The sequence below is a fragment of the Crocuta crocuta genome, unplaced genomic scaffold (assembly GCF_008692635.1).
Source record: "Crocuta crocuta isolate KB4526 unplaced genomic scaffold, BGI_CrCroc_1.0 scaffold127, whole genome shotgun sequence".
NCBI classification, from domain to species: Eukaryota; Metazoa; Chordata; class Mammalia; order Carnivora; family Hyaenidae; genus Crocuta; species Crocuta crocuta.
In genome coordinates this window covers 5430639-5451648 of record NW_027532008.1, presented here as the reverse complement: position 1 = coordinate 5451648, position 21010 = coordinate 5430639, and the positions used below count along the sequence as shown (strand labels likewise).

General features: G+C 47.5%; 1 protein-coding gene and 1 pseudogene across 1 annotated transcript; both read left to right on the top strand.

Annotated features, from left to right (window-relative positions):
- Window positions 1-4393: 4393 nt before the first annotated feature.
- ELOA (elongin A) lies at window positions 4394-21002 on the top strand. Its single transcript, XM_077775644.1, has 11 exons — window positions 4394-4546; window positions 9194-9250; window positions 10528-10634; window positions 11787-12963; window positions 13347-13461; window positions 14215-14370; window positions 14463-14560; window positions 15832-16012; window positions 16351-16462; window positions 17164-17339; window positions 18383-21002. The coding sequence occupies exons 1-11, from the start codon at window positions 4394-4396 to the stop codon at window positions 18442-18444; spliced, it is 2394 nt and encodes a 797-aa protein (XP_077631770.1). The 3' UTR covers window positions 18445-21002.
- Window positions 9562-9714, top strand: LOC144241349 (U4 spliceosomal RNA; annotated as a pseudogene).
- Window positions 21003-21010: the final 8 nt, after the last annotated feature.

The following is a 21010-nucleotide window of genomic DNA, read 5'->3' as shown; positions in this document are numbered from 1 at the left end:
CACTATTACTTTGATCAGCCCTCCTCAGTTAATAGACGGGGTAACAGGGCTGGACAGGGTCAGGTAGTGAGTCATGGATGGAGGCGAAGTGACCAGCAATAGGCATATAGACATGGGCGCAGGCCAGGGTGGGCTTTGGAGCTGAGCAGAGCACATTTTGGGTTTATCACTTAACCACATTTGAGCTAGTTGATCAGCCTCTTTGAGCCTTGGGTTCTCATTCCTTAAGAAGCCTCATGAGATTGTTGACGGGGGAGAGGTGACACAGAGGAGTGGCAGAGCTGGATCACCCCCCGAGAAGGCAGGTGGCACTTCTTCCAGCCTGCACTCATGCCTAAATACCCAGCACTGGTCACTTCTCCACATGTTTTTGGACAACTTCCTTCGAAGGGCATTCTCGGCCAAAACCACAACCACAGTCTAAGTTTTGGGGACTGGGGGCATAGGGTACCAATGTCCTCATCTGCGAAATGTATAATGAGGATTAATTAAGGTAACATTATTGGTTGACAGCACTCTGCCAGGTGTGTTCACCCACCATCTCAGCGGTGTTGTGAGGCAGATCTTTTATTCAAATCCGTCAGTATTTATTGAGTGCCTGCTATGTTCTAGATACCGTTTTATCCACAGTGATGCCTCATGGAGCTCACATAATGGGAAGAGATGATAAAAACATGATTCACTACAGAAGGTGATTTCAAATTGTGATAACGCTACAACAAAAATAAAATAAAGAGCAAAGAGAAGGCATTTAGGTTACTACCTAGATACAATTTATATAAATTCATACAGTATAAAAATACCAGAGTATTTACCTATTACTTAAAAAATGTTGATGATAGCTTCTTTTCCTGGTAAATACAGATTCCCAGTGGACCACTGTCCATGGGCATTAGAGAATGCTGCAGTCAGCCCTCCTTAGACAAAGGGCCTCAGATTTTCTAGGCCTGATATTTTAAAGTTGTTAGGGAAACGTTTAATCCACCTTCACGGCAGTCTATGAGAAGTGTGGATTTCGAATCTCAGACCATTCCCTGTCTTTATTTTTTTAAATTAAAAAAAAATTTTTTTTTAAATTTATTTCTGAGAAAGAGACACAGCATGAGCAGGGGAGGGTCAGAGAGAGAGGGAGACACAGAATCTGAAACAGGCTCCAGACTCTGAGCTGTCAGCACAGAGCCCAATGCGGGGCTCGAACCCACAACCGTGAGATCATGACCTGAGCCAAAGTCGGAGGCTTAACCGACTGAGCTACCCAGGCGCCCCCGTTCCCTGTCTTTAGCAGTCTCTGCCTGCATTGCTGTATTTGAGGAGGGTGAATCCAGCTGGCGAAACCAAGCAAGATGCCATCCCTAAGCAAATAAGCAACTGAGCATGTTGGAAGGATGTAAAACAAAGATGAATGTAGTCAATTCAGAAAAAATGAGCCCACTGGGGAAGAGAACAGTGGCTACAGCTGTGCAGAATGAAACTGCCCAGATGGAGGGTTTTATATTCTCCTTTACAGCAGAGCACAATATTCTCTTTACCAAGGCAATGAATTTTCCCTAATAATTGCTGCTTAAAAAAAAAGAAAGAAAAAAAAATCCTACTATATACCAGTTGCTTAACATGACATATTAATAAGCTTCACAAGAAATCTCTAAAGTAGGAGGAAACCATTTCAGCCAGTGTAAGTAACTGGACCAGAAGCCACTGTTAGCATTGGTACAGTTCGGGGGCGACTCAGGTGGTCACTGAGCCTCAACCCTGCATCCTTTACACCCACCATCCAACCCACCTCAAACGTCGCCTACTCAAGTGAGATAGAGGAATGGCAGAGCACAGGGCTGGAGAGGTCCCAGAGGGGGGCCCTACCTCCACCAATATTCCTCACTCAACACCCTGTTCAGCCCGTGGAGCTTCACCTGACCGTTCCTCGAAAGGCCAGGACTCTTTTCTGCTGTTGAGGACAAGATGATTGGTCGTCTTTTATTCTTTCGCTTGTTTTTCAGTGTGTTAAATGACTGTAGTACCAATCCGCCTGAGATTGCTCTTTTCCAAAATTAAAATATCTTGAGGCTATTTTCATTAGAGGGGCACTTGCCTGGCTCAGTCAGCAGAGTGTGCGACTCTTGATCTCGGGGTTGTAAGTTCAAGCCCCACGTTGGGTGTAGAGGTTACTTAAAAATAATAAAATCTTTAAAAGAAAAAGTTATCTTCATTATAAAAATAGACCATGCATGTTGCAAAAGCTCAAAAGTGTGCCTAGCAGAAGATTCCCATCTTTCTCTCCCAGTAGAGCCTTAAAATTACCTTCTGATGAGAATAAGATGGACCTTTTTTAAGTCCTCGCACAGAGGAGCAGATAAGAGAGTTAGGGACTTCCCCTCAAATTGTCAGATGATAATCTGGGCTGGCCTCAAGTTTAATAATAAGTAGTTTGATTTTCAGCAGACCTTTATGGGGTGTTACCTGTGTGCTAGGTGTTGTTGATCCAAGATGGACAAAATAGCCTCTGACCTTAGGGAACTCATGCTGGTGTTAAACACCCATGTGTAAACCAAGGATTACAATGGTAATCCTTCATGAGCATATAGAGAATACCATTTTTGGAACCGGTTAAAAAACTTTCTTTTAGATCAGAATGACACATAATTTACTGACCAGAGAAGTATTTATATAGCCACGTGTAAGAGTTCTTTACTTTGCAGGTAAGTCTGACTCGGGCTGACATTGAGGGGGCAGAGGAGTGGGATGCAGCCTCTCCAGCAATCCTCAGCAGCGTGGATAGTTCCTTTTCTGTGTGGCTGTTGAGCTCTCCCTAGGTAACATGCACAATATGTTCCGTGTGCCCCGAGTATATGCCAGGTCGGTTAGTCAGCAATTCTGCTTCAAGAATCGGCCCGTTTTCCATTACACCAGTGATGCAATTTCAAAATGGAAGGAATTTAAAATGTTAAAGCATTTGCTGTGGAGAGGAGGGAAACTCTAGGGCCAGGACCAGAACCCAAGTCCCCTCACGACCAGTTTGATGCCCTTTCTGTTACACCCCACAGTTCAGTCTTAGGGCACCAAGTGGGTGGCCATTAATCTTATATGGACTTAAAAATTTTTTTTTAATGTTTATTTTTGAGAGAGACAGAGACAGGATGTGAGGGAGGGAGGGGTAGAGAGAGAGGGAGACACAGAATCCAAAGCAGGCTCCAGGCCCCAAGCTTGTCAGCAGAGAGCCGGTTACAGGGTCAAACTCACGAACTGTGAGATCATGACCTGAGCTGAAGTCGAACGCATAACCGACTGAGCCACCCAGGCACCACTTGTATGGACTTTTTATATAGTGCTGATTATATCATCTGTATTGTGCTGGGTAGCAGAGATTTAAAGTTGGACAGGTCGGTTACTGTACTTGACAAATGTCCCAGTGGCAAGATAGAAGAATAAATTGACAATCTATCTACACCCTGAAACGGGTCAGTTGTAGAGAGGGACACCAAGCTGAGGGGTGAGAACACAGTAGGGAGGGCTTCCCAGCATAGTGAGTGAATGAAAAGAAAAAAATAGAACTTAGAATGAAAAGAAAAAAAATATATATGTATACACCCACCCACACACACGTATACATATATAATTTTCCCCCCTTTGTCCAGAGCTGAGAGATCTGGAAGGATCTCTGGGCTTTCCCATATTGGGTGAAAGGTCAGACTAAGTACATTGCCAAATTGCTGCTGGAGATTGGATTAGGATCTAATCTGATCTAATTGAACAAGATGTAATAAATGCTGATGTTTTTAGTTTTTAGCTGTTTGCTTGTTTTTTTGTTAGCGCTTATAGTATAATTTAGTGCTTATAGGATGGTGTCTTGGGCTGGTCTGATTCAGGCCCTACTGCTTCAGAGGAAACAACCTTTCAAGATGTTCATCCAAGATGTATTTATTTGGTACCTACAGTACCTCCTGTAGCCAAGTTGTCTGACTTCTCACAAATCCCTTTCTCCCTCTAGCCCTCAATTCCTCCATCTGTTCAGAGATGTGTCCTCATAGTTGACCTCAAACCATTTAGATTAAATTCCAGTTTCATCTCTTTCCCGTTGTGTGACCACATGCAAGTTAATTTGGTTTCCCCGACCCTGCTTCCTCATCTGTAAAATGGGGTTGCGCAGGAGGGTGAAATTAAGGTAGCCCGGCCAACCATCGGCCCCTAGCGCGCTCAACCCAGAGTGGTTCTGCGCTCAATCCAGAGTGGCAGTTTGGCTCTGCCGACTCCCTGTGGACCCGCCCGGAACCGGTGACAGGTGTGGATCAGGGCGTGGCTCACAGCGCCCACACCCCGCCCGGGGGCGTGGCGAGGGTGAGCCTTAAAGCCAGGGTCCGGCGCGGGGGCTGCATTCCGCCGTGGCTGGACAGCGGAGANGATGCACGGAGGGCGGAGCTGCGGCCCGAGGACGCGACGCGAGCCCAGTTCCGGCGAGGAGGCCGCGCCAGTGACAGCGATGGCGGCGGAGTCGGCGCTCCAAGTTGTGGAGAAGCTGCAGGCGCGCCTGGCCGCGAACCCGGACCCGAAGAAGGTGAGCGAGTGGGCAGAGGGGAGCGGGGNCGCTCCGGCGGCGTCCCGGGCCAGCTTTCCCCGCGGGGCGAGCTCGCGGGGGCTGATCCTCTCGCTGGGAGATGCGTCCGGTTGCTGTGTCTTCGGGTGTGTGTGCGGAGGGAGAAGGACCGGGCTCTGCCTGGGCTCTGATGGGTCTAGGCTCGGTGTGTGGTCCTGCGTCTCTAAGACGTTTTTATGGCTCTCGGGCTTGATAGGAGAACGTGGACCTTTTCGCTTTCTCAGGGAAGCCCTTTCAGAACAAAACAAAATAAACGTCGCGTCCCCTAGCTGTAGGTTCGCCTGAAAACTTAGGTTGCAATGGGAACAAACCAAGGGAAAAAAAAAAAAAAAGGTTAGGAGTTGCGGCTCGTTTCCTTCTGGCCTTGATGGGAAGGTAAGAGCCACCTTTCCTCGTTGCTGTGAACGACGGGCAACCATTTTTAATTGTCCTCAGCCAGTGTGTTGGGGTTTGTTTTGTTTTTTTTAACTGCTTTCTTAAGTTAAATGCATTCCTCCCGCTCTCCGAACTTTGTTTTATCCGGCTTCTCAGTGTCTGGGACAGTGTCTGGATGTTAGAATTCTTCAAAACTGACCTACACTGATGAAAACACTTAGGTGTCAAACAGTCCCCCTGAGCACTCTGGCTGGAGTGTGCTGTTTCTGAGTTGGGTCTCTGAGCCCCAGAGTGCCCTTTGAAGACTGAGTAATGGAGAAAGGTAGTGGAGATGCAGTGGTGGTAAGATTTGAGTTCTGATCCATTTACCAGCAGCGGACAGTGGGGACTTTTTTTTTTTTTTTTTTTTCTGAATCTGTTGCTCACCTGCTTCTTCCTGGGACTCAACTCAGAGGGGGAAGGCCAGCCTTGTAGGAAGTAGATATTAATCACCATTCTACAGATTTTTTCGTTTTTGAAGGGCTCCTTTCTCTTCACCTCGTTCTGAGCCTGTCATAGGTGACTTTTTGTCTCCACTTCTAAAAGCTGTACACAGTAGCTCACTGACCCGGCCACTTTTTAATTTCTCATGCATACCTAGCTCCAAGAGGTATGGCTCAGGAAGCCATTTTCATTTTAAATCTGTGAAAACAAATGCTTTCAGTGGTTTGTGTTACATATTCTGTTGCAGCTTCAGTACCTAGTGACCAGACATATTTACAACTTTCTTTTTACAATAACCCTTTGTGGACATCTAATAAGTGGTCATTATTTCTGAGCACTAACTGGTTTTCCTGAACACTGTAGGTTTATGTGACTGATTTTTAAAACCTTAGAGCAGTATTCTGTTCTGTCCCCTCCCTGCCAGTGTGGTCTTTATTACTATAAGGTTAAAAAAAAAATAAAAAAGTGCCAGGTAGTATCCATAGTCCTTTTCCCAATGGCATTTAAATTTTGAAGTAGTTTTTCTAATAGTTGATGTGCATGAAAGTTCCTATTAGGAAAAGGTTTCTTGGTTCTCTCATCCTACTTGAGTTATTGGTGATTATTGTGAGTATTTGGGCTTTCACTTCCCAGATAGCAGATCCTGCACAACTTCTGGTTTTGCATTATGAAGAAGAGAAAATGTTGGGAGATTCTTTCTGCAAAGGGCACAATAGTTGGCTCAGAAATGAGCTAACTGCAGAGGGGAAAACTGCAAGCTGGCACGCTGGCCTTCTCAACCTTCTGTTAACCCAACAAGCTCCCACAGGTTGTTCTTGAAATTGCACCATGATTATATAGCAGTAGTGATTTGCAGCTAACTTGCATTTTCAAACCATTATTAGCCAAAAGGTTGATTCCAGACATACGTTCATAGATTTACTCCTATTAAACATCTGTGTTAAACTGTAACTTTGTTTTCCACTTTAAGTCTATCCCTGATCTGGGGTTTCCTGAGGAAATGGTATCACACTGGAGTTACTTGGCTCCTACTATTTAATTGGAAACAAGTTTTCAGGAGTGGTAAAGTTACTTGTCCCGTGTTACATTTTGAATGTGGAAACCCAAGAACACAGATAGCAAGTGGAGAGCAAGGGGTCAACATGGTGAACATCTTTTTGCTCTTTGGGTTGAAGGAGTGTGCACAGGACAGCTGAGATTCCTAAGCGTGTGCTGTGCAAATGTTTGGCGTTTCTCAAGGAGCTATTATCAGGTTTTGCAAACTCTGCAGGTGGTCCCTTGGTTTGATAACCGCAAGTTTCCACCTACCTGAGGATGCCCAAAGTGCTTTTACCTTGTTGCTTTGTTTTTTCTTGAACCTCATTGAAAATAGAGGGGCACTGGAGCCCTTTTGCTCTTATGTTGCACTAAGTAACTTTGAAAATCTCCAGGGTTTTAGATTCCTCTGCTCTTGAGTCACACCTGCTAACCCAAAGCAGAGCAGAAAGGCAGCATTTACACTACCAATTAGTGTTAGGCTTTGAGATGAACATTCCCCCGGAGCCTTCTGGCCCCATCCTTGTATGTTGGCTTTGTAGGCGTCCTGGGGCTCTCTGTGGTGACCTCCTTTGCTCTGTGAACTCTGAACTGTCTAACAGCGTAATGCTGAGGAAGAACTCTTCTACTTTGTTTCCAGGCACATAAGTGCCTGTTCTGTTTTCTTTTCCTATTTTCTTTCCCCCCCCCCCCCCCCCGTTCATTTATTTATTTCTGAGAGAGAGAGAGCGAGCAAGCGCGCGCCCGAGCAGGGGAGGGTCAGAGAGAGAGGGAGACACAGAATCTGAAGCAGGCTCCAGACTCTGAGCTAGCTGTCAGCACAGAGCCGGACGCGGGGTTCGAACCCACGAACCGTGAGATCATGACCTGAGCCGAAGTCAGACGCTCAACCGACTGAGCCACCCTGGTGCCCCTCTTTTCCTGTTGTCTAAGGACCATGTTCTTGTGTTAGATGTTTCTCCAGTCTTTGTAGTTTGTGCTATTGTAGACACATTTGACTTGCTGGCTTATTAGGCAAGTTACCTAACCTTACCAGACTGTTTCAGTATCTAAAATGGGGAGAAAAATATCCACTTTATAGAATTGGTTAATGAAGATGAAATGCCATAACGCATGTAAGAACTTATTAGCATAGTGGCTGACACACAAACGATGGTATATAAATACCTTCCAGGGAGTGGCAATAGGGGAGACAACCCGTTTTTAACCTCTACGATGATCCTAAATTTTCCTTTAAGAAGTGGAGTTAGCATTAATCTTTGCACCCATAGCTTGGGTGACAGGAAACACACATCAACTTTATCTTGAGTTGGATGGATGATAGTGGTAATCAGATTTGAAGTGGAGGATCATTTTCATTCAGCTATGAAGGTGAAACTGTAGGTACATCACTTGGCTTCTCCTTTGTTTCCAGCCAAACAGGATTATCATTTGTGATCCAGTTGCTCTGCCTAGAGACCAAGTTGAGTAATTATTGAAGTAGAATGACCAGAAAAACATACTTGCTGCTCCACCTAATAGCACTGTGGCATACTAATTACAGACCGGGTGCACACGGAAAAGGCACAGATCTGGTTATCTGATGCTGAACCGTAAAGGTAGTCAGTTACTATTTTGAACTGTTTGTACCTTGCAGCTCTCCTTGAATGCTAAGTATGTTTAGATACACAGAACTGTTTCCTAAAAAGAGGCATAGCCGATAATGACTTAGGATGGAAATGGAGTGAGTAGGAATTAGCTGGGGACTATCTGGTTGACAATCAAGGGGAGACATTTAAAGAGCTGTCAGTTGATGAATGAAATGATTAATAATAAGCATTTATTTAAAAAAAAAAAAAAAGCATTTATGGAGCTTTTGTGGTGTCCCGGGCACCATGGCCCAGGACTGCACGTGGTTTGTCTCCGCAAGTCCTCACAGCTTGTCATGTTGTAAAGAGACAGGATCAGTTCCTATTTTGCAGATGAAGTCACTGAGGTTCAGCAAGGCTAATGAGTTGCACAAGATCTCCCAGCGGGGAGATGACAGGGCCAAACCGAAGCGTGTCTCCAGCTCCAGAACTCTGTCTCAGCAGCTCTGCTTTCCTGATTTTGACCTAGTTTTCGGACTACAAAAAGGAAATGTGGCCAAACCCAAAAGATCGCTTTTCTAATCTCCCCAGACATTTTGTGCTCACCATTTGCACCAGCAAAGCTCTGATTCCGGCAACTTGAAGCAAGTCTTGAAATTCCCATTTGTATCAAAAAAAACAATTCTGTTAAACGGCGACTCTTCCTGGAAACACGATACCCTTTTCCTGGAGAAACCTCTTCTTTTTACTTTCCTTTGTGCTGGGTTCATGGGTGATTTCCCTAAACTGGTACCTTTCTCAGAAATTCTCTCTCAAAACTGGGGCAGTGATAGTTGTTGATGACTTTTGTTAAGCGTTGGTAGGTTTGGTTCTCTCTAAGCCTTCTCTCTCCCCTTGGTGGTGCAATCGAAAGCAGGGAATCTAAAGCCACAGACTTGCGTGTGTCTGGCCCTTGTTGCATCCTGGGGCAAGTAACTTCTCTTTTCCGAGCCTGTTTTCACACTTGTAAAATAGAGATAATAACCACACTTATTACTGTACAACACTTAGAACACAATAAGCACTTAACGGTCAGATATTTATTATTATGTTCCAGTGAGTGATTATGATTTTACAGAAATTAATGTTTATTTTATTCTCTCTACAGCTCTTGAAATATTTGAAGAAACTCTCTACCTTGCCTATTACAGTAGACATTCTTGCGGTAAGAACTGTTAGATGTTATAGAACTATATTCCATCCCCTTCCCACTGGGAGAGATTGTACAGTAAGGTTAAAAGCATGGGCTTTGAAAGTGAAACCAGACACAAGGCCACATAGTGTATGGTTCTATTTATATGAAATGTCCAGAGTAGGCAGATCCACAGACCGAAAGTAGGGAGGTGGAGGAAATTGGGAGGAATGGGGTTTCTTTTTTAGGTTTGTGGAAATGCGCTGGAATCAGTGGGGATGGTCGCGCAGTATTGTGAGTGTTCTGGAAACCAATAGACCACACACTTTGAAATGGTTAAAATGAGCTTTGCACAGTGTGGCGTTATCATAGCCCATGAGGTTTATCTGAGGTACGATTATTGCTAATTGAAAAAAATAATGTGGTTAAAATAGTGAATTTTATCTTAGAATTAAAAAAAAAAAAAGTTAAAAGGTCTTTGGCCTCAGTTAGTCCTGGATTCAAATCCAAGTTCTCTGACTTTAGGCTAATAACTGGACAGATTCCTGCCTCGCCGAGTTGTTTGAAGGACTCATTGAGACACTGCATGCAAAGCTCTTAGCTCAATGCCTGTCATCTGCTATAACCACTCTTGTTATTTATTGTTAAAGTTCTAAAGTATTTTTTTTCAATGTTTTATTTCTGAGAGAGAGAGAGAGAGAGTGTAAGCAGGGGAGGGTCAGAGAGAGAGGGAGAGGGGCGCCTGGGTGGCTCAGTTGGTTAAGCGTCCGACTTCAGGTCAGGTCATGATCTCACGGTTCGTGGGTTCGAGCCCCGCATCGGGCTCCGTGCTGACCCCTAGCTCAGAGCCTGGAGCCTGCTTCAGATTCTGTGTCTCCCTCTCTCCCTGACCCTTCCCTTCTCTCTCTCTCTCAAAAATAAATTAAAAAAAAAAAGAGAGAGAGAGAGGGAGACACAGAATCCAAAGCAGGCTCCAGGCTCTGAGCTAGCTGTCAGTACGGAGCCCGATGCGGGGCTCGAACCCACGAACCGTGAGATCATGACCTGAGGCGAAGTTGGACCCTTAACGGACTAAGCCACTCAGGCACCCCCTAGAAGTATTTTAATATGTTGTTTTCCTCTTAGGAGTCTAGCGTGCCTTGCTACTGTGTGTCATTAGAGGTTGGAGGCATAGACACAAAGTAATTTTGTATTGAGGCTTGCAACACATGTTTAAGGAAGGAGTTTCTCAAAGCAAGAGGCCTTATTTCTTCAGAAAGTTGTGAGCCCACTACCATGACCCTCTAACAATTCTTCTGTCAAACTTGTAGGAGACCGGCGTTGGGAAAACCGTGAATAGCTTGCGAAAACACGAGCATGTCGGAAGCTTTGCCAGGGACCTGGTGGCCCAGTGGAAGAAGCTGGTTCCTCTGGAGCGGTAAGAACATTCGTCACTCTGTAGGTTTACTACACCTCAGGATCAAATCTGGTACTTGGAATGTTTACAGACAGATACGTTTTCTTCATTATTCCTTCCCTGCCTTCTATTTAAAACATTTATTTTGCCTTGATCATAAAAATTGTGATTATTAGAGGATTTTTAAAAATATTTAAAAATAGATATGAGAATAAAAATTTCTTGTAATTCTACCATCCAATCAGAAGCACTATTAATATTTTGATATGTTTCTTTCTACCCTATTTTGTTTTATTTTATTTTTAGAGAGTGTGGGATGCACACAGAGTGGGGGCCGAGTGAAAGGGAGGAAGAGAATCTGAAGCAGGCTCCATGTTCCATGCGGGAGCCCAACACAGGGCTCGATCTCACAACTGTGAGATCATGACCTGAGCTGAAATTAACAGTCAGATACTCCTCTACCCTCTTTTTAAAAGATATTTTTATATGATTGTGAGTAAACTATATAAATAATGGCCTGCTCCCCCCCTTCTTTTTTTAGATTTTAGTTTTAAATCTCTACACCTATGTGAAGCCCGAACTCCCAAACCCTGAGATCAAGAGTTGCATGTTCCAGTCAGTCAGCTGCCCCAATAGCCCCCCACCTTTTTTTTTTTAAAGGTTTGTTTATATATTTTGACAGAGTGCACTCCTGCGCAGGGGAGGGGGAGAGAGAGAGGGAGAGAGAATCCCAAGCAGGCTCTGCACTGTCAGCCCAGAGCCTGACATGGGGCTTGAGTCCATGAAGCGCAAGATCCTGATCTGTGCCAAAATCAAGGGTCAGACCCTTAACCTACTGAGCTACCCAGGCGTGCCAGCTCCCTTTTTAACATAACAAGTTAAATATGTCACCATATTGATAAACTTTAAATTATTTTTCATGTCCTCAACGTATTTGATCTTTGTATCCTGTAGGTAAACGCATCATTTTCCGTCTGTTGAATATTTGTGTTTTCCCGATCTCAAAACCTAGTTGAGGATCATAGAGCAGAATCCATTCACCCACTTCCCAAGACCTTGTTTCTAACTCTGCATCTGTTTCACCTCTTTTTGTGAGTTCAGGTTCTGTGATTTTGTCCTATGACAAGGATTACACTGAGATGTATATCTGCCTTGTTTTTTCTTTTATTTTAGAAACTCTGAGCCTGATGAACAGGACTTTGACAAGAGCAATTCCCGAAAGCGCCCCAGGGATGCTGTTCAGAAGGAGGAGGAGATGGAGGGGGACTACCAGGAAAACTGGAAAGCCTCCAGTAGCCAATCCTATAGTCCTGATCACAGGCAGAAAAAACATAGGAAACTGTCGGAACCTGAGAGAACTCCCAAAGTGTCTCATGTTCAAGAGAGGAGGGACGAGAGGAAGAGGTGCCATAGAGTTTCCCCCGTTTACTCTTCGGATCACGAATCTTCTGATTACGGCCACGTCCAGTCCCCTCCGTCGTCTGCCAGTCCCCATCAAATGTCCATGGACCATTACAGATCCCCAGAGGAAGATCACGAGCCCTTTGTCTCACATCAGAAGTCTGGGAAAGGCCACAGTAATGCCTTTCAGGACAGACTGGGGGTCAGCCAGGACCGGCACCTGGGGGACCCCCAGGGGAAAGGGCTTGTTGTGAGTCAGAATAAGGAGCACAGACCTTATAAGGAAAAACGTCCCGCGGATGCCAGGGGAGATGGGAAGTCGTCGTTGAGCAGAGAGAAATCCCACAAGTCCGTCTCCAAAGAGGAAAACCGAAGGCCGCTCTCCGGGGATAGCGCGAAGGAGAAGCCGCCCTCTGGTGTCAAGAAAGAGAAGGAGAAGGAGGGCAGCACCAAGAAGAAGTCCTTACCCCCCTTGGAAGTTGCTTCAGACAACCACCTTAAAAACAAGCCAAAGCACAGAGACCCAGAGAAAACCAAATCGGACAAAAATAAGCAGAGTCCAGACAGCTGCGACGTAGGAAAGGGAGACCCGCTGCCCAAGGTGAAAGAGAGGGTTTCTAACAACCTGAAAACCCCAGAAGGGAAAGTAAAAGCTTCCCGTTCGGACAGAAAGCCCTCCCTCGCTAAGGTGGAGGAGGCAGATGGGGACGATGAGTTTGAGCAGCCCACCATGTCCTTTGAGTCCTACCTCAGCTACGACCAGCCCCGCAAGAAAAAGAAAAAGATCGTGAAAGCTTCGACCACGACTCCTGGAGAAAAAGGACTGAAAAAAAACGATTCGAAAAGCACTAATAAAAACTCGGACTCGATTCAGAAATTACCGAAGGTAAATGAAAACAAGTCCGAGAAGCTGCAGGCAGCCGGAGCCGATTCAGCCAAGCTGAAGAAGGTAAGCCCTTCAGCCCCTGGGCGGCTTCCGGGCGGAGCACCCGGGCCCTGGAGCTCCCGGCACTTACCTGGCCGCTGCTGTCGGGCTTGGCTGGCCTTCACGTGGCCTGTTGAATTTGAGTTTGAAGTAACCGCGTCCAGGCCTCCGGAAGTGCTGCCAGGGCAGCCAGTACCCGAGATGAGTGTTTTCTGGGCTGTCCCGTTGTGCCGGGCCCGTCTAGGTGTGCGCCGTGCCTTGGGTGGTGTCAGAGCTGACAGCGGCCCTCCTCCAGCCTGGGTCCGCTGGGGGAGCTGTGTGTGTAGCCGGCACTGCCGGCAGTCGGCTGGAGGCCCGCGAGCAGCTTGGTACACGGGGCTGTCCAGTTACGGGTCTCCTCGCCACAGGTCCCCACTGATGCTTTGCCGGTGTTGCCAGACCTCCCGCTACCCATGATCCAGGCCAATTACCGGCCGCTTCCTACCCTGGAATTGATGTCCTCCTTCGCACCGAAGCGAAAAGGTAATTTTCTGTGTTCCCTTCTGAATGGAAAAAATTTGAAAAATTTTACTCATGGTGTCCTGAGACTTTGGTGAACTTCCTAGCCTCTTAGGCCTGGAGTTTGATGGCTTGGGTGTGAATCCCAGCTCTGGCTTCAGGTTCTATGAACCTGGGTAATAATTTCCTTGGCTTTCAGTGTCTGTGCTTTGTAAGTGGGCATGATAATTGTATCTGTCTTATTAAGTGGATTAAAAAGTGATCATGCTGGTAAAGCTCTTAGCTCTGGGTTTTTCTCATGGTTGAGTGTTCAGTAAATCTTAGCTACTGCTGTTACTAGCTATGCTTATGTTCTACATGAGCTTTGTATCTTAAAAAAAAAAAGAAGGTCTAGTTTTAAGAGCAAAAGAATTAGAAGCCACATAAGTGCCCCTTGGCAGGAGACGACCACACGGACCATGGTCATCCCCACAGCGGCGTCCTAGGCGGCTGTAAGAACTGTGGGAAAGTCTCTGTCTGACATAGGATGATTTCTGAAATGTGGTAAATGAAAACAGTTGATAGTGGGGATGTTCTTAATGGGTGGAAAAGGGAATAAAATACATATTTACTTATTTTGGCATAGGCTCTCTGGAAGAATACACACACAAAACTGGGAGCATTGGTTGCCTTTGAGAAAAGGCACGGGGAGGGTGAGGAAGTGGGAGAGGAGGAGAGCTTTCACTACACAGCCGGGTGCCCCCTGTAATGCGCAGTTCTGTTTTCCTTGCCCTCCAGCTCTCTCTTCACCTCAGGAAGAGGAAGAAACTGGCTTCACTGGGCGAAGAATGAATTCTAAGATGCAGGTGTACTCTGGCTCCAAGTGTGCCTATCTCCCCAAAATGATGACCTTGCACCAGCAGTGCATCCGGGTACTTAAAAACAACATCGATTGTAAGTCACACGCTTTTCTCTTGCTCTTAAGCCCGTTGTGGCATTGGGGGGCCTGGCCGGTGTTCAACACTTTCATCTTTGATTCTCCGCAGCAATCTTTGAAGTGGGTGGCGTCCCGTATTCTGTTCTCGAACCCGTTTTGGAGAGGTGTACACCTGATCAGCTGTACCGCATAGAGGAATACAATCACGTGAGTATCCTGTTTGGGTGCAAAGAGGGCCATTTTCTGGCTCGCATCTCCAGAAATAGCTTTGTCTCTGCATCTGCAGTGGGTGAAGGGCAGGTAGCCCTGGTCGGTTCACTGTTCTGGGCGTGTCAGATTGCCTGTGGGCCTTTGATCACATGTATTTTTAGTGCCTGCCCTGTCATCAAATCAAGGTGAGCTTCGAAAGGACCAGGAAAATGCTGCCCACCCTTCTCGTGAGCTTGCCCGGTCATAGGTCAGGGAGAATTCTGGCAGCACAGCCTCTGGGACCCAGGGCAGAGACGGGGGCTTTGTGTTTGCACTCGGGTGTCTGGTGAATATAAAGTAGCACAGATTGGCCAGGTGTGTCCTAGCGATGTCCAGGTCTGTCCGCATATCTTTTCTGTAATGCTGGGACACAAGGGTCATTTGGTCACATTAGCTGGCTGTCTCTAATTCTGAACCCCTTGCCTGTCACAGTTGCAAGTAGTGCTGGGGAATGTGACTTCATTCCAGGTCTCCCTGTCACTGGCTTCCTCAAAGGAAAAGACTAATCTTTTTTTTCTTTTCAAAGTTTATTTATTTTGAGAGAGAGCACAAGTGATCGAGCTTGAGCATGAGCCGGGGTGAGGGGGGAAAGGGAGGCGGTGTGCAGAGAAGGAGAAAGAGAATTCCAATCAGGCTCTGCACTGTCAGCACAGAGCCCGACATAGGGCTTGAACCCATGAACCATGAGATTCTGACCTGAGCCCGGAGAGAGAGTCAGATGCTTAACCGACTGAGCCACCCAGGCCACCCAGGCGCTCCAGGAAAAGACTGATCTTAAGCTAGTTTCTGTGTTGTCTTCTCTCCTGGTCCCATAACCCCACAAAAGTAGCGAGTACGGTGCCTCTTACTTAACGTTTTTAAGTTTATTTATTTTGGGGGGGGGGGATGGGCAGAGACGATGGGGGAGAGAATCCTGACAGCTGAAGAATCTGTGCTGTCAGCACAGAGCCTGACCGCAGGGCTCCGTGCCACCAGGAACCACGAGATCATGACCTGAGCCGAAACCATGAGTCGGACGCCTAACCAACCTGGGTTAACCCAGATGCCCCTTAATGTGTTTTTGATATAGTGACTTTTTTTTTCTAGAACTGTGGTATTTTAATATACTACGGCTACGATGAGGACCATAAAATCATTAGGAGGAAAGTAGTCAGCTTGAGGTGATTAAGGATGGAAAAGAGATCTGTCAGAGTGCTTACATGTAAATGATGGCCTGGTTCTGATTTTAGGTATTAATCGAAGAAACCGATCAATTATGGAAAGTTCATTGTCATCGAGACTTTAAGGAAGAAAGGCCGGAAGAGTACGAGTCATGGCGGGAGATGTACCTGCGGCTTCAGGATGCCCGGGAGCAGCGGCTACGACTACTGACGAAGAATATCCGATCCGCACATGCCAACAAGCCCAAAGGTAAAGGAGGGCGAGGGGGTGGCGGAGGGGAACCCAGCAGGATGGGGTGACCCGGCAAAACAGTGAGCCTGTGCTCTGGGGAACAGCAGGGCCCTGGTGGGCTGGGCTCGTGTAGCCTCTGGCTCCTCTGTCTGTCTGGCTTTTGCAGAAGGCGGGCAGGGATGGAGTGTTTCTTCTGTCAGTACGCTGACTACCTCCAGGGGTTTTCAGCGCTGATAATCTCCTAGCTTTGAGGGCACCAGAAAAGGTCTTGTCTCTTAACGGTGCAGATTATTAAAAGAACAGTAGCCTCTCTGCCCAGAAAGGCAGGTATTGATCTCCATATTATTTCTCTACAGGCCGACAGGCAAAGATGGCCTTTGTCAACTCTGTGGCCAAGCCCCCTCGTGACGTTCGGCGGAGACAGGAGAAGTTTGGAACCGGAGGGGCAGCTGTGCCTGAGAAAATTAGGTGAGCTGTCTGCAGCTCCAGGGCCTCTGGTCCCCGGGGGAGGGAGCCCCAGGAGCTTGTTGCTCAGCCCGAGGGGCAGCCCAGGGGGCAGGAAGCAGTTCACTCTTGGGGGTGGGGGCATGGCCGTGCAGAGTGGATTCTGGAGGCCAGCCTTGACCAGCTCAGCACGTGACCTCCCTGGGCCTCCGCTTCCCTAACTGCAGTGTAGGTGGATAATTATTCCCACCTCTCAGAGGGTCGAGATTAAACGGAGAAGAGGACTGGCTCTGGGAGATCCTCCCTTGTGCTTTCCCTTTCCCCTTCCCCCACTTAAACCATGCTGCTGGGGCACCTGGCTGGGTCAGTCAGTGGGGCATGCCACTCTTGACCTTGAGTTGTTTGAGCCCCACGTTGAGGGTAGAGATTATTCTTTTAAAAAAAAATCAGCAAAAGAAAGAAACTGTGCTGCTGTGCTGACTATATAAGCGAAGTCACATTAACATTTTAAAAATACGGATTCGCACCTAAAGGGTGAAAAGCCAGTTGAGATTATTCATTGTGAAGGGCTAACGCCCTCCTCTCTGTGTCCGCACCAGGCTCCAGGGTGCTCGTGTCCACTGGTCAGAGCCGCAGAACTGGGTCTTGCTCAGGCCAGCTCCAGGCCGTCGGTGCTCAGGGCAGATCTGTCCCCCTCGGGACTAACCAGCTGGCATGTGTTGCAGGATCAAGCCAGCCCCGTACCCCGCCGGGAACAGCCACGGCCCCTCTGGCAGTGGCGGCAACGGCTTTAGCGCCAGCCCTGAGGGGCCAGCCCGCGATGGTCCGAGCACCAGCGGTTCCCACTCGGCCCCCATGCTCAGCGCCACTTCCTGTGATCCTAGGAAGCCGACCGTGAAGAGTAAGTAACTGGGGTTCGTGCTCAGGTACTTCAGAGCCAGTATTTGAGCTCTTTAACGTCCTTGTTGCCCTGTTAGGCCGTGCGTGCTAGACGGGGCCTGCGTGCAAGATTTTATATCTAGTTGCGTGTATTTTATAAAGTTTATTACCACGGACTATGCCCAGTATTCCAAGGGGGTATTCCAAGGTCCTGCCGTTAAAAGCCTGCTTCTGTAAGGGGCATCTGGGTGGCTCAGTTGGTTGAGCATCTGACTTCAGCTCAGGTAATGATCTCACCATTCCTGAGTTCAAGCCCCCCATTGGGCTCGTCGCTGTCAGAGCAGAGCCTGGAGCCTCCTTCAGATCCTCTGTCCCCCTTTCTCTCTACATCTCCCCTGCTCTTGCTTGCGCTCTCTCTCTCTCACGTTCTCTCTCTCTTTCTTTCTCTCTCAAAAATAAACATTTAAAACACAGAGACTGCTTCAGGTCTTCAGTCTCCCTCTCTCTGTCCCTCCTCTGTTGTGTCTGTCTCTCTCTGTCTCAAAAATAAACATTAAAAAAAGGAAAAGCCTGCTTCTGGACTCACTTCAGGGCCCCCGGGCAGGTGGAAGTGTTGGCCGAAGCTTCTGTGCTCATGTGCTCATCCAAGAGGGCAGGCCAGCCGTCCAGAGGTGGTGTCTGCACTGAGCGGTGTTAGACCTGCTGCTGCGCTGGGCGGACGGGAGGGAGAAGGGCTGCTCTTTGCTGATTCAGATGTCAGGGAGGCAGAGTAAAATTATGGCCCAGCCTGGCCTGTAGGTATTGAAGTCCAGGCCTTCCGCTTAATGCACGACCAGGGGCAAGCCGGCCAGTGTCCGGGAGGCTGGTGACGTGGTTGGAATCAGAGCCCGGGATGGTGCTCAGCAAGTGGAGCTTGTCGTGGTGCTAGAAATGGCTGCCGCCGTACCCATTCATTTGGTGGTGCGGAGCCAGGGGCAGCAAGGCTTGGCCTTGGTTGTGAACCACCCACAGTATGTGTCTATACTGCCACGGCCTCAAACAACTGCCTTATTTCTCTTCTCACAGAAATCGCCCCGATGATGGCCAAGACGATTAAAGCTTTCAAGAACAGGTTCTCGCGACGATAAACTGAGGACTTGCCTTGGAGACGATTTTTGGGGGAGGGGTACAAGGACAGTGGGCCTTGGGGAATGGAACTTCCAGAGGAGACCAGAATCCTCTGCTCTGAGGAACCTTTTGGCCCCCGCATCCCGCGCGGTCTGCAGGTGTGGGCACCTGTGACCCTGTGCGCGGTGACCACTGCCTCCCCGCCTGGAGAACACTTCAGAATTCTGAAGAAGATGTGAAGCCTCAGGGTTACTGAGGATTTTAAGGTCGTCAATTATACTTTTGTTGTTAATTAGCTTCTTTGTAAACCTAAGACATAGTTTTAATTAATAAATATTGCCCCCAGATTGTATTTATATTACCCCCAGTATTTTTTTCTTTTTCTTTTTTTTTTTTTTTTCCTTTTTTTAGGTCCTCTACCATATACTTAGCCTTTTATTTTTCAGGGTTCTTTATTACAGTTAGAAAAACCTAGTGAAAGCCATTCCCCTGCCCCAGGTCAGCTCCCCTGAGTGGATTCTGCTCCAGAGGGAGGGCTGGCCATCCTCACAGCCTGTGTGCTGCCTGCTGCACGGAGGGTGAGGAGTGGGTCCCGGGCTGCCCACCCTCGACGGCCGCCTCGAAGGGGGAACAGGAAGTGTTGAGCCACACCCCTCCCCTCTGAGGCCCTTCTCAGTGTTGCTTGAGTTCCTATGCAGGTGCATCTCTTTCTTCCTCGTTAAATAGTATTTATTAAAGGTTATTTGTAAAGGTCTAGAGTCTTTTCCCCCCCAAGCCTTTTTGCCAGTTCCCACTTTTTTGAGGCTCACTGGAGGACACGGAAACTTGTGGGGTCAATTTGCACAGAACCCCAACATTTTTACAATTTACAGTTTCTGATTCAAAACTTTAGGTTTTTTTTTTCCTCCCCTATTTTCCCTTCTCCCCGCTTGCAGGGGGGAGACACGAACACACGGCAGGGCTTTTTGTGCCCCCTACTCCCACCCCCACCCCCCTACAACTTCAGAATTTGAAAAGCCAGCACTTTAATCTCATGTTCCCTGTGAACTGCTAATAGAAGTGAGTGGTTTTAAAAGTTGTAATGCTGTGTTGGAAAATGGTTTTGTTTTTGCCTTTCTTTAGAAGGTAAGATCATGTGATTGGGAGAGCACAGGGATTTGCTGTTTTGCAGAGAACTTTGCAGCTGAAGCTCTCTTCTGCTTTTTGAGTGCTTAAGCCAGAATTTGGAGGGAACGGTCCACTTGGGCCAAGTGTCTGAGCTGTCAGTGTCAGGATGGGGGAGAACCCAGGGACACGCATCAGGTTTGAGAAGGGAGGATCTCCCTTTCAAGCTGACATAGGAGCGACATCAGCACTTACGAGGTCCTTCCTGGCTGACGGAGAGCACTGGTCTAGTAGGAACCCACCTGGTTATGACCCAGGGGGCAGCAGGTGCCATAAACTCGAGGTGCCTGTCCTTAGGACACCCAAGGGGTAGGCTAAGGGCGTGGTTAGGACAGCCTCCGGAACCTGGCAGGTTGTCCCCTTGACAGGCTCCCTCAGAGCCCCAGAATATGGAGTCCACTGCTTGTAAGCATCCCAGAGGCCTCAGTTAGGCTAACGGAAGGTTCCAGAGCAGGCAGAGACCCCGTGCAGCAGTAGCTGCATTGCCCGGTGTGCATTGCCGGGCAGGAGGCCTGTGCAGCAGGACACAAGTGTTGCCCTGTTTTCATTTGCTGTGTTTTTGAATTGGGTCAGACGTGATTTCTCTTGATCGTTCGTATTGCCGCTCCACCCCTAGCCCGGGCCTGCTCCCCAGATCTGCTGTGAGGAAGCCTCTTACCTAACGAACACCTGGGCCAAGTGCCAGACCGCTGCTGCCTGGAGTAGCTGCCCGTAGGTGTCCACCAGCTCGAATTTGTCTCTTAGCTGTGTGTCCCAGTCTTCGTCATTGAAACCGGCTTTTCATAGCGCGGATTCGGTTGTGTATGATTTAATTTCCTTTCCCAGGAGTCTTTAGGCAGGGAGGAAAGAAAGGACACCCATTCGTCCATGTCAGCGTCGCTACCCGCTTCTAGCACATGAAGACTTTTGATCAATCCTGTTTGCGTAGAGCCAGATCCTTCCCTCCTCCTTCTCCCAGAGTGTCTGCATCAGGGATGTGACTTGGTGAGAAGAGTGAGGAGGGAAGAGAAAAAGCCGAATTTCTGAACAACCTTCTCACCTGGGTTCGTGAAATGGCTGCAGAGCAGACACAAAACGGGATGATGTTGAAACTTTGGTCTCATTTGTGAAAACGTGTGCAATTTTTTTTTTCCTGTGCTACATACACTACACACGAATCACCAAATTACAGGTTAGCCCTTTGTGATCCTTGGTGTAATGAGCAGTTTCTTTGGGGCTTTCTCTTTCGGGGCAGTGGGAGGGAAAGGAGCAAGGTACCATCCTGCTCTTCCTTTGTATTTTGGTCCCAAAATGTAAATACAATTTTCTATGTTACTTTTTTGTGGTAACTACCAAGATGAATATTTTAATTAGATAAGTTATATGAAAAGGAAGGAAAATTCCATGTCTAAATAAAAAACAAGACAAAACTCCATATACTGT